This window comes from Melanerpes formicivorus, unplaced genomic scaffold, assembly GCF_026170545.1.
Source record: "Melanerpes formicivorus ecotype bairdi unplaced genomic scaffold, bMelFor1.0.p_v2 SCAF_1, whole genome shotgun sequence".
NCBI lineage: Eukaryota > Metazoa > Chordata > Aves > Piciformes > Picidae > Melanerpes > Melanerpes formicivorus.
Window position 1 is genome coordinate 19,962,984 of NW_027142353.1, and position 12,799 is coordinate 19,975,782.

General features: G+C 36.7%; 1 protein-coding gene across 1 annotated transcript in view; it reads right to left on the reverse strand.

The window, feature by feature from the left end:
* EFNB2 (ephrin B2) overlaps positions 1–12,799 on the reverse strand; it is a 46,158-nt gene that overhangs the window by 16,355 nt on the left and 17,004 nt on the right. Inside the window, exon 2 of the mRNA XM_068169463.1 lies at positions 7,242–7,525. Within this exon, the coding sequence (XP_068025564.1) occupies positions 7,242–7,525 (284 nt within the window). The remainder of the gene's footprint in view (positions 1–7,241; positions 7,526–12,799) is intronic.

Genomic DNA, 12,799 nt, shown 5'->3' on the forward strand with positions numbered 1-12,799 from the left:
GTGTCACTCAAACTCAACCATTTTGTGGTTCTGTGATCAACTGCACTGTTTTGGTCTAAATGAATTTATGTGATGATGTTAAATACTTTTAAAATAAATCCTTCTTGGTTTCCCTGGCAGGATTGGAATTCAGACGTCTGTTTCTCTCACAGCAGCCCAGCGAGCACATAGGAACTAGTCTGCTGCTGGAGTTTAGCTATTTTTGCTCTCTATATCCACTGAACAGAAAACTGATAAATTATGCTAACAAAGACCCTAACATGCTTTTTAAAACCATCCTTATCAGCTTAATATGGACTCTTCTCCAAGAGCTGCTAAAACTACCTTAAGCCTAATCCTGATTTTACTCACAGAAATATTTCAATTATTTCCTTGGGACTGAAAAAAAAAAATAAGCAACTGGAAGACTGCCCATTAGGGCTTAGTTTTATTGTCAGATTTATCAGAAATAAATCCTGAAATTCTTTCTTCTAAGTTTCCAGGATTCACTAAAGTCATGAAATAAAGTCTAAGCAGACATTTAACCCTGTTTTTCAACAGTTTCAACGCTGGTTTTAGCTAATGTTAAAAATATACTTTTGTCAGGTAAAAGTACATTTTCCTCCAGTCCAGCTGTGCAAAGACTTTAATGAGGCAAGTATTTTCAATCAATTTCATTAAAACCCTTATGCAGCTCCCAGTCTTTTATTTTAGGACTTAAAATACTGTAATACATGAGAGATACAGTATAAGCAACTGTATAAAATAAAGACTGATCATCCCACTTGATGAGGTAAATGCTCATCACCAAACTTAGGTACAAAATGAAAGTCAAATATGTCTCAGTATGCTAGTGTGCTTCCTATCTTCAGTTCAGACAGATACTTTCATCATAGCATGGCATATGTTGCCACACCCCCTTTATTTAAGCAATTACTCATACCCTGTATATAAAGCATAAAATAAATGCTCAACCCATCTTTATTCTGTGTGTAGTCCTGTTAAAAACTATGTAACATGTAAATACAAGATATGTAAATCTAAGAACATATACAACTCATACAAGATCAGGGTTTAATCTGATTTTGACAAAGCACTCCGAGTGTCCCTTATTGTTAATATGTATACTACATATATAAAGACTTCTAAGTAAGAATATTGTCTATTTATTTTTAAATATATTGTCTGCAATATTTATAAATTGTTTATGAGGAAAAAATACAATCAGAAAAATAAATAGTAGCTAAAAATACCAAACAGTGTCCTATGAAATGTTACAACTTGTTTAATTCCTATTTCCCAAATAACTCTTTTTTCATTTTCACCTGATTTCATATCTATCTGGAATACTTGGGGCATTCAGGGGAGGATAAATGTATTTTTTCACAAGACACCATCAATTAACAGAGTATTCCTATCTCTCATTTCCCTCCCTTAGGAATACAGAAATAATAACAGATTTCCTGCTGAACAATCTCTGTCTACTTTCAAGGAGATAAACAGTCAGTACTGCCTAGGAAATAGCACCTAGTATGAACTAAGTCCATCAATCTGAAATAGCCTTATTCTCTAACAAGACCTGTGTGGTCTGGGACAAAACCCCAAAGGACCATCACTCCACTAATCCTGTAGATCTTAGATTCTGTTAGAAATCTGAAGCTGCACAGTGATTTTTTTCCCTCAAATAATATTATTATTTGTATGTGCTGTATTTCTATTTAATTCAACAAGCGAAGTGGTACTGCTGATATACCCCTTGAAAGATTCTGAGCAAAATCAAAGACTGACATCTGGGTATCATTTTACAATAAGAACAAATGATTTTCTGAGTATGAAGGAGAAAGGAAAGAAAATAAAATAAAAGTGATCTTTGCATAACTGGAATCAGGGTGGCTATTATCACACAGGCTTTCATCAATACCATCACCACAAAAATTAAGTAGCAATTAATTTCTGGACCACTGAAGCTTTACCAAAAAGCATGACCAATGTCTTTGTTGCTGCAAGAAAAATGGAACTGAAATTCTGATACAGATTTTGTCTTCATTTTGGCTAGTTCCAAATTAACCTCCAGACAAAGGAAAATACACCATTTCCTTTCAGGTAGCTCTCACTAAGTGTTAGGGAGGTTGCAGGGGGTTGTGGACTGAAACCTGCCTCAGAGAAGTGTCAGAATGCCCAGTCAGCCAGATTAGCTAGTGTTTAAACTGTTTAGTCAGAATACTAAAATAATATTTTAATATAAATATATTTGGCCACATAAAGAGATTTATTCTTCCCAGCTGAGACATATTTCAGGACAATCTATATTGTGCTTTAATGTGTTCTTCTTCAATTACTGCCCTTTAATTATAACAGAATGACAAAGTGAGACCATAAAAAGCTTTGTGATTTTGTCAAATCCAGCCAATACTGCAGTTTCAGAAGGATTGTTTTGATTTTAAAAGCCACAGTACTATTAAAGCAATTATACAAAATATAGTGCTACTAGCCCGTATAAACATTTAAATCAGTCAGGGATCTAATATATATATATGGTTTTTAATGTAAGCCACAGGCCAATTATCTAAGTGGGTCACTTGAAAAAGTGTTGACAACAAACATTTAAGGAAAGCTGCATATTCTATTTTGCCAGTGTCAAAGCCAACGAGCATCATTATCTTGGCAACCTTCACTAACGAGGTGGCAGGCAGAGCAAGCATCTGAGGGACCTTTCCTAGGACCATTCCATTGCCCCTTCCCCAAATCTCAAGCCACTCTTCTACAAATTTTGAACAAATACAGACTTCATTACAGGTGACTTATTTTTTAATGCTGATGATGTCAGCCCATAATCTACACTTCCTTTATGCAAAAGAAGAGGTAAGTACGCAGAGTACATGCTGGTTTGGCCAAACCAGCTCAGGAGCGTAACAGTGGCTGAAAGGCAAGAAGCACTGTACTGCTCCTTTATAAGCCTCTGACATAGCTTTCTCAGGGCATCCCTTCAGTGAAAACAGGATACCAGAGTGTTCTCTGTGCCCTCTGAATAAAGGCCACATTTGCTGGCAAGGGCTCATGACACCTCCCGTTCACAGAAAGTAAACATCTTTGGCATACTATATATATTTGCACTATGCTCACATGTCAGAAATGCCACATCAGAGAGAGGTACTGAAGGAGTTATACCAGGACCCAAGTACCTGCAGATCAATCTCCTATTATTGAGATCCCCATTGCTCATTCTGAGCAATCCACAACAGCAGAATATTACGCTTTGTTCCCTAACCATACAAAGATATAAAAAACTTTTTCATGCAAACATCAGAGTGGAAATCTGCACAACCTTCTTCCGCTTAACTTTGCCCTTCAGACAGAAATTTTCATTGTTGGGCAGGATGTATCTTCCTTCACATATCTAATTAAGGATTTCCTTAGAGACATGATATGTTAGCTAAATGGACACATTTTCGGATAATCTAACATTAATGCTTCTGAGATCTCAAGTACATTTGACCTTCCCCAGTTCTGCTGAAATCAGGTAACTGTAGGAAAATTAATTTATTATGGTCCCAGGAACTAAAAATTGGTGATACCAAACAAAAGAAAAGTAAGGACACTGATACATCATTTACTCACTTTGACAATACCATTCAGTATCATCTTTCAAAGTGCTGCTGTTCACACAAGTATTCTTTGAATATTGAGGAATATTTTGTCAAGAAATTGATTAGGTTATTTTTGGATTAAAATATCATTAAATGTGAAAACAGAAACTCATCTACCTTTTCACTTGTATTAAAAATTGGGAACTGTAGAATAAGAAAAGTTGCATATTGTATATGCTTAGGCAAATACTGAGTAGGAAAGATGTCCTTCTGCTATACCTATCATGAATACATCTAGAAATTATGTCCTGAAGGATTCCTGTGTAATCACATTTCCCTAATGGTACACAGGGCTCAGGAAACTGCTTCATCCTGTGTTATAACTCTTCATCACAAAATGACTAAACGCCTAAAACTGAATAGAGGTTTTACTGTTTAATACAGCTCCACAAAACACGTATCATTACCTTAGAGAAACAAGCTCTTTTCAAATAATGGCAAGATGATAAAGGTACATGATGATGCACAAAACATACAAAAGGGCTGAAAACAACCTGCCGCTGTAAACAGCATGAGATTAGGCTGTAGATGCAGCCATAACAAAGCATTGCAAAGATTAAGTTTTGTGTGGGGTTTGTTTCATGCTCCTTAGCCAAGGGAAAAGATCACAGAACAGAATCATAGAATCATTAAGCTTGGAAAAGACCTCTAACTAACCTAACATTGTCAAGTCCACCACTTAACCATGACATTTTTTTAACATTCCGAGGGACAGTGATTCCACTGCTTCCATGGACAGCCTGTTCCAATGCTTGACCACGCTTTCCTAATAGCCAGTCTAAACCTGCCCTAGTACAACTCAAGGCCATTTCCTGTCATCCAAATGCTTGTTATCTGGGAGAAGAGACTGATACCCACACTGATACAGCTACCTTTAAGGTAATTATAGAGAGAGATTGAGGCAGTTGTTGAGCTTCTATTTCTTCAGACTAAACAGGGAAGGGGCACGGGGAAGGAGCAGGGGAGGGGACAGGGGAGGAATCACTGTATCAGTTGGAGAGAGACATGCTGCATTCACCTTTTGGGCCAAAGCACATCTGTTACATAACAAGTGTGGGAATATGGATGTACACAAACAATTTATGGTCCGATTTGCACCCGTTTACCATTTCAGGTCATGAGCTTTTGAATTCAAACTACTGAAATCTTATCTAACACCAATATCTCTAAAATGGAGTCCTGAGCTCTGGCCTGTTTTTCTACCACTCTTAGCATTTGTGAGATTACATCACTAAATTTACTGTTTTGTTCCTGAATGACAAAAGAAGCACAAGTTTCAGGATGGCTGGGTTTTCAGAGCTGGGGATTTTTGTCCAACCTGTTAAAACGTATATGTACCCCTGCTCAGTTAGTATGATAGTAATATAGTGATAAATTAGCCATTTGTTTATGTCAGAATGAATAGGGAAAATATCCTAAGGCACTCCACTACTACTGCAAGGCCAGTGTGATTTTTGAGGCATTAGGCTGAAACCTGAGCAAGTTCTTTGAACCAAACTATACTGTAATCATCCAAGAAATGCAATGTCTATTATGTTTCATTGATAAAATAATGATACAAAACTAGTGAAAAATGAGATATATTTAGTAATTCTCTGGGTAAATCCATGACACAGATATGACAGAACTGACAGGGTATCAGAAAACTCCACTTATACCCATAATTTTCAGGTAGTAATTGTAACCTCCGTTTGTTGCACTACAGCTGGTCTGTTGTGGAGGTTTTTAAAAGCAGCACAAAGTACTGAATGTATTTCATCATTAAACCCAGCTATTTGAGCATGATCATTTACATGCTGCACATTTCCACTGAAGTTACAGACAACTCTCTCTCAACATCTAATCTTGCAGTTGGTAAGTCTTCATAAATCTCACTGCATTTCAGTGGTAAGTTTGTCAAAGTTAAATGCTGTGTAAATGGGATTAGGTTTTTGTATACCCCCTGACTAAACAGGGAAAACACCTAAATTAAGTGATCTTTTTTCAAACCTTAAAACGCAAAAAAAACCCACCACCAAAGTGTTTCTTAGCTCTCAACTATTATTTAGTAATTTCTATATTTAAGTTTTAATACAGTTAATTCTTAGCTTTTGTGATGTACAACATATTTTATAGAGAGTGTGCAGTATTATGGATAACTGAGAATTAAGCATGAATTCAAATGTATTAAATGTATTTCCATTTTAAAAATATTTGCTCAAAACACTTGTAAAATTACCATATTTTTAATTCAGAAACAATCAGAGTGACAGGCAATACATGAAACAGCAGCTGTCCGATATTCAAGGAAGTGGTAGTAATGTGTTTGGGGACAAACTTTTCAGCAGGGTATGCTGTGATAGGTTAAAGACTAATAGTTTTAAACTAAGAGAGGGTAGATTTAGACTGGGTAGAAGTAGTAAGTTTTTTACAATGAGGGTGGTGAAATACTGGAACAGGTTACCCAGAGAGAGATGGCACATGCCCCTTTGCTAGAAACATTCAAAGTCAGGTTAGAGAGGACTCTAAGTAACCTGATCCAGTTGAAAATGTCCCTGCCCCCTCTGCAGAGGGGTTCGACTAGATGACTTTTAAAGGTCCCTTTCAACCCTAACTACTCTATGATCCTAGAAACCTCCTTTTAATTACAGAAATGCCCATCCACAGAATTTGTCCACTTCCTACTAACTGGTGATCCTTGCTCCAGACTTCAAAAGTCCCCAGGAGGCTGAGATCCACAACCTAAAGTAATTATTATACTACAAACCTAAAGTAATGTAAATTGTTGTTGTCCTGATGAGGTCTTGCCTTATGCTGATTTCTGACTCACATCATTAACTTTATACATCATAAATAATTCAAATCACTAAACACAGCAGTTACCCCCAGATTCGCTTTCAGTCATAAATCCCTGGTCAGATCAAAACTTACACAAAGTTTATATTGCTGGACACAAAGCCTATACCACAGTCATTCTTTTTACAAGCGCAGGACCATAAAAAAAAGGAAATGCACAATCATGCTAGTCCAGGTTTTGCCTAATAACTCTTCTAGCTACTGTATGGACATGGTAAGTTTTGTGGCTAGGTACGTTCAACTAGAGCCCACTAGCAACCCTTGTGGGAAAACAACACTATCAAAATTGGCTCCAAAGAAGCCAAAAGGTGATTCCTGTGAGAATCCCTGGCCCACTTGGAGCAATGGTCAGCCATCTCATGTAGGATGCCTCAGTTCAGAATTGCCAGGCCACCCTAACCCTGCTCCTGGCATAAGAGCATCTGAGAGCAAGGCCAAAGGCATGGCACAACACTAGACCTGTGAGCAGGAAACACACCATGGTTTACCTGCACACAGCTTTCCATATGAATGCAGGATAGAGTATACTGGACAAATGGAGAAGCCCTTTACAGGCATAGAAATACAATCTAATTTGGTTTACACATACCAAAGGAAAAAGAGAGAGAGACTCCACAGAAATCAGGAATTATGTCAAAAATATGTTGGCAAGAAAATATTTTCAGAGAAAAAAAATACAAACCCATTCACACTCTTATTGGTTTGCGTCTATTGTACAAGACAACATGCAAAACAAACAATTTTATTTAAAAGAATAAACAACTGATACTTTTAACTTACATATGACGTAATAATCTTTGTTCTTCTGAAATTCCAGTCCCCAGAGATTAGGACTAAACTCTTGAAACTTGATAGTAAACTTAACATCTTGATCTGGCTTGGCACAGTTGAGTAGAGGTGTATTGTCCTTTTTAATAGCACAGCTATCTGCTTGGTCTTTATCAACCATATAGACTTTATAATATTCATACTGACCAACAGTTTTAGAGTCCACCTTTGGGCATATAATATCCAGTTTGTCTCCTATCTGTGGATATAGTACCAATCCTTGTCCAGGAAGGAATCTAAAACAGGGGGGAAAAAAAAAAAAAAAGTGAGAACCTTGATAAAACCTCATCTAGAGAAGTAGCAATTGCAGTAGACAGAAAGGAGCAAACACATAGTTTCCAAAACCAAAATAACTGAGCAAACCAGATCTTAACAGCTCAGGCCTGGCTCAATATAAAATCAACAAGATGTTTAGTCAGATCTTTCAAAGTACAGATGGATTGTATTTCTTACTCCTTATTCCTGTTTCAGGAACTCTAGGTTTTACACCTCTGGCAGACACTGCTATTTCTTCCACAACTGGCCACTTACAACATCTAGTACAAAATCTGGTGGCCTACAATCCTGTTTTTCTGCTTTGGTAACATTTCTACTATTCTTGCATATATTTTTCTAACTTTGAACATGGGAGAATGACATGATTAATCTTTCAAACACCTTGAGCAGCCATGTAGAAAAGGAAACAACTTTAAGACTTAACAACATATTAAGGTGCTGATTGATATTACAAAGCAGTATCAGTCACTCACTAGGATCATGCTTACAGACCTGGGGTGGACAGAGATTTACCTGACCAAAGCACCACACATGCTTCTGATGAAACATTTTTCCATGACAGCGTGACTCTACACTACAGTGATTTCTTCTCCTCATAAACCCCAACATTACTGCCTTTATTTTAGCTCTCTTTTATTTCTTATGCTGCAAGTGAAACGCAAGTGTACTTTTGCCTTAAAGGCTTCTTACACAAATTCAATATTGTAACTTTCCTACTGGTATTATAGGCGAATTCACCACTTCTTCATAAAAGAAGAATATAAATAATTACTTAGAGTACTGATTCACTCACAAAACGAGAAGCCTTGTTCTCACACTCAGAAAAGCTACAGCAGGTTTGTTTGTTTCTTTCTCTGTAAGATATAGTTGTTCCAATTAAGGCCAAGAAGTGCGCGTTTTAGAACTACAGCCAACAACACAACATCCTTGAGTGCACAGACCTAAAAGACTGACTTTCTTTCCTCTTTCTTCTGCCTGCCAGCCTTTTCCAAAGGTCTTCCTTAATGGAGAATCAGCCTGAAAAAATGACTGAAACAACTGATGCCTAATGAACACCCTTCTCCAAGTGCTAGCATTTAAACAGCGCACATAGTAAATCTAGCTTATTCAGAGACAGCTTTCCTGGAAACTTTAAATTTAGAGTGTTAAGGTCCAAGCAGAACAAAGCTGTAGGCTCAGTGACCGCCAACCTCTGTCTTGGCAACAGGAGCCCACAGCATGTAGTAGTGTTGGGGTAGAACTTATTAGAGAAGAGGATGATGTGATGCCCCAAATTTCAAATCCATCATTTACAACTGCTTGCTGTCACACAATGCAAGTTTATGATCTGTGTTAATTGAGCTGGATTATTTTCACTCACAAAGCCTATGTAAGAATTGTATTTGTTGTGAAGCAGCACATAGCAGGACAAAGACATATAATTACAGATTTAGGGGAAAAGAACAATGAAACGTTATGGCAAGAAAAGCAATTCCTGATGTATAAATCACTGGGCTCTTTTGTGTCATGCAGTGTAATTTTCATACTACAGAAAGTAGGCTTGGCCATGGCTGTCCAAACTGAGAGGTACTGGAGACAGGGTGAAGCTGCACCTCCTCCTCCAGTTTTCAGGCACTGCCAAAGGAATGCAGTTACTCTCATTCCCTGAAAGCCAAAATGATGAAACAAATGGAACGATGAAAATGCAGCCTCCTCAATCACTGTCCCAGTGAGGGACAACTGAGGGAGAGGCCAGGTCTACAAAGGTGTCAGGGAAATGGCAGGAGGAAGAACCCATCTCACAAACATTGCCAAGGAAGCAACATGCATCCTGATGCAGGCTTGCCTCAGGGATCAACTCTGACCAGGCAAAGGGACAGAGTGTCTATCACCTGTGTCTGAATTTACCGCTTTGCCTGATCATAGTCCCATTTTACTTTGCTCCTGTGCAGCAGTGTTGTACCAGAAAGGCAAAAATAACTCGTATTCCCCCATCTGCATGCTAGGACAAAGACTGCATGATCCCATCACTGCAAATGTTTCTTCTTGTCAGCAAGCCTTCTTCATGCAATATGAAATACATGAGACTAAGATTATAGGGTTTAAATTAATCAATGTAGATTCATATGCACAGCAAACATGGTATTTGTAACATCAGAAAAAAATTGCCCTGAAAAATAAACCCCACAAATTCCACTTTAAAATTTTGTATATGTACGTGCGTGTGTGTAATGAAACAGCAGCATTCTACATGCAATCTCTGATCACAGACAGGACAGGTTCAGAGACAGTGTGCGAGGCAATTTTCAGAAACAGCTATCAGAGAGAAAGCACGCTTGTATGTTTTGCTTAAGTAGTCAGGAATTGCTCCATAAAAGGTAGAGGGCAGAACCACCCCCAACAGACAGCTAAAACACATTTTAAAAGAGCTTTAAACAGACTCGGAGTTTATGGCAGGGAAATACTCTCACTATGGCTCTGAAGTCTGCACAGTTTGAGAACTAAACTCGGTAAATCTCCTTCCATTTGAGTTTGTGAACTTGTAGGATCTAACGCTGATGGGATTAGGAAAGAAAAAAGGCTGAAAATGAAAGGATTAATCTAAGAACTTGATTGTATTTAAATTTTTTCCAGTTTGCAGTTTTGATCATGACCTTTGCGAGAAAGGTATTTTTCCAATTTACTTTCCTTTATTTCTTTACAATAATACAGCACAAATATGGACAGAGAGAATAAAAGTTTCACCTTACACACTTCAATTCAGCCACAAAGTTTACAGTGGCTGATTAGTAGAAGGTGTGATTACTATCCCTGCCTTTGTAATACTTTTGCTACAGTATTTTCATAAAGAGTTTAAAAACATAATTTGCTGAGTACTAAGCATTTTCTGAAGCTATTTATTAAATCTCAGAAGGATTAAGACTGTTTTATGATCCTATATTTTAAAACCTTATATTAAAAAAAAAAAAAAAAAAAGGACTATGTACTACATTCAACCTTGTAAGAGGCTAACAAAAACTTCAGGATTATTCCTAAATATTTCTGCAGCTGATAATGCAGCCTTAAGCATTCTGGGGTATCATCAACACTTATGAAATCTTTGCAGGATGGCGTCTGTAAAAACAAAGTTAAGTAGCTTTATAAGTTTGATCAGAATGTGCCTTCAACTAATTAAAAAACTTCTCCCCCCACCATTAAAAAACAAAACCACAACAAAACCACCAACACCACCACCCAACAAAAAAAAAGAGAAATATATATTAAAGATTGAGTAAGGGGTTTTCAGAACCTTGTGACTAGTCAATCCCAAGGAAGCTGCGTCACTCCAGTGGTTGCTTGGGAGAATGACACATTCCCTGAGCAGTTGGGATAGCATCAGCACTGGAACCACTGCTTTCTATAAAAAAAGCTAACTTTCTAAACTTTCTTTAAATGTTCTTTATTAAGCCCCTGTAGCCCAACTGAAACTGAGGAAATATGCTTAGTGAGTTTCTGTCAGCAGTCAGATACAGTGAGACTAGAGCATTTGAAGAATCTTGCTTACAATTAATAATCACAGGTTTTATGGTGAGAAAACACAGAAAAGTGTGTTAAGTACAATAAAGGCTGTACAATAAAATTCATGCACTTTCTGGATACAGGGAGCACTTTCATTGTCAGCCCAAAACTGGTGTCTTGTGGGCAACATTTGACATCTGTGCAAGGCCCATGGATGCAAATCCCTCCATGATGTCAAACTAGTCATGCAGCTTAACAAAAAGCAACATGTAGAGTTCCCAAACCTTTTAAAAAATAAGTATTATATTAGTAAAAAAAAAATCATGTGACATGTGAGCAGAAAACAAGAACAGAATAGTCTGTTCCTCAATCCCACCAGCATTACAGAAATTTTCTGCATCACACTTATTTAGAGGAACAGCAGTTCTTGGCACTAATGTACCCTTAGTGATAAAAGTCCTAAAGAAGTTAAATTTGGTTTTAAACGTCTACCAAAAAAAGCCCAAACCAAAAAACTATATATATATATTAAAATCTACTCCTTATTCAGGAAAATGTAGCATATTTAACCACATCAAAATATAAAGGAGTTTTCCTTTGTGATAACCAAATCTGCCTAATTTCATAACAGTAAATTCTCAAAAATATTAGAACATTGCCTGCAGGCATTCTTTTTCAGTGAGAATATTCTACTATGTTGTACTACAGACATTTCTGAAACTGTAAAATTATCAACAGGTAAAATTCTTAACGAAATCTGTAAGATTTTTTTTTTCCTCTATCAATATTAATTGATGTAACAAATATGTTGTCATGATTTTCCCAACTTTCAAGACTATATACACATCTACTATAGAGGCACATTTGCACATTTAGCTTTAAGTAATTATAAAATAAATGCAATTTTAGGAAGCACATTAGTACTTGTTGTGAACCTTATCTACTTAACTAGGGAAACAGTGCCAAATTTCTGTGCTTTAACACCTTACCTGAACTAACTGGTGTAGGCAGTTAGTTTTAAATTGATGTATCAAAAATACCCCTAAAAATGCAAATAATCAAGACATTTCTTAAAATGCAGTCTGAAACCTTCTGTTAGGGAATCCTATCCATTCGTAACTTTATGAAGTTTAACTACCAGCCTGACTATAAAGTCATTCACTGAAAACTTTTATTAAAGAAATGTCACGAATACAGTTAGTCCATTACTTGAACAACTGCAAATTGAGAAACTACAGAGTAATGTTGCATGTACAATTCCTTACTGTTTAAAAAAATAATTGTTATGAAACAGTGTATGTATTTATCACCTGGTTTTCAAGAAAAAAGGCAACATTTATATTTTGAATATAATTTTGTCCACAGGAAAAATATTTAAGCAAGGCAAAAGTCCTACCAGCTTGACATAAAGCAAATAAAAGTTCCAGGAAAAAGTTCTAGTAATTTCAGTTAAGTAGCAGTGGGTTAAAATCAAAGCTTGCTCAATGAGGTAAAGAATAGTTTACTGATTTCCAAATACTTTCAATTGAATAAAATCCAAAAACACAGAATAGAGGTCTCTGTAGCAGTTTTTGCTCCACACTGAGCTATCACATTATGTTCTGTCATATTTAACATCATATACAAAGATATGGCATGCATATATAGGTTATATATCCATCTGTAAATCCGAAATGCTTCTCTGTAGAAGTGGTGATTTTATAGGGCTGATCTCACTCCGTTTAGGTGGATTAAATAAATGTGAATTCAATGAGAAG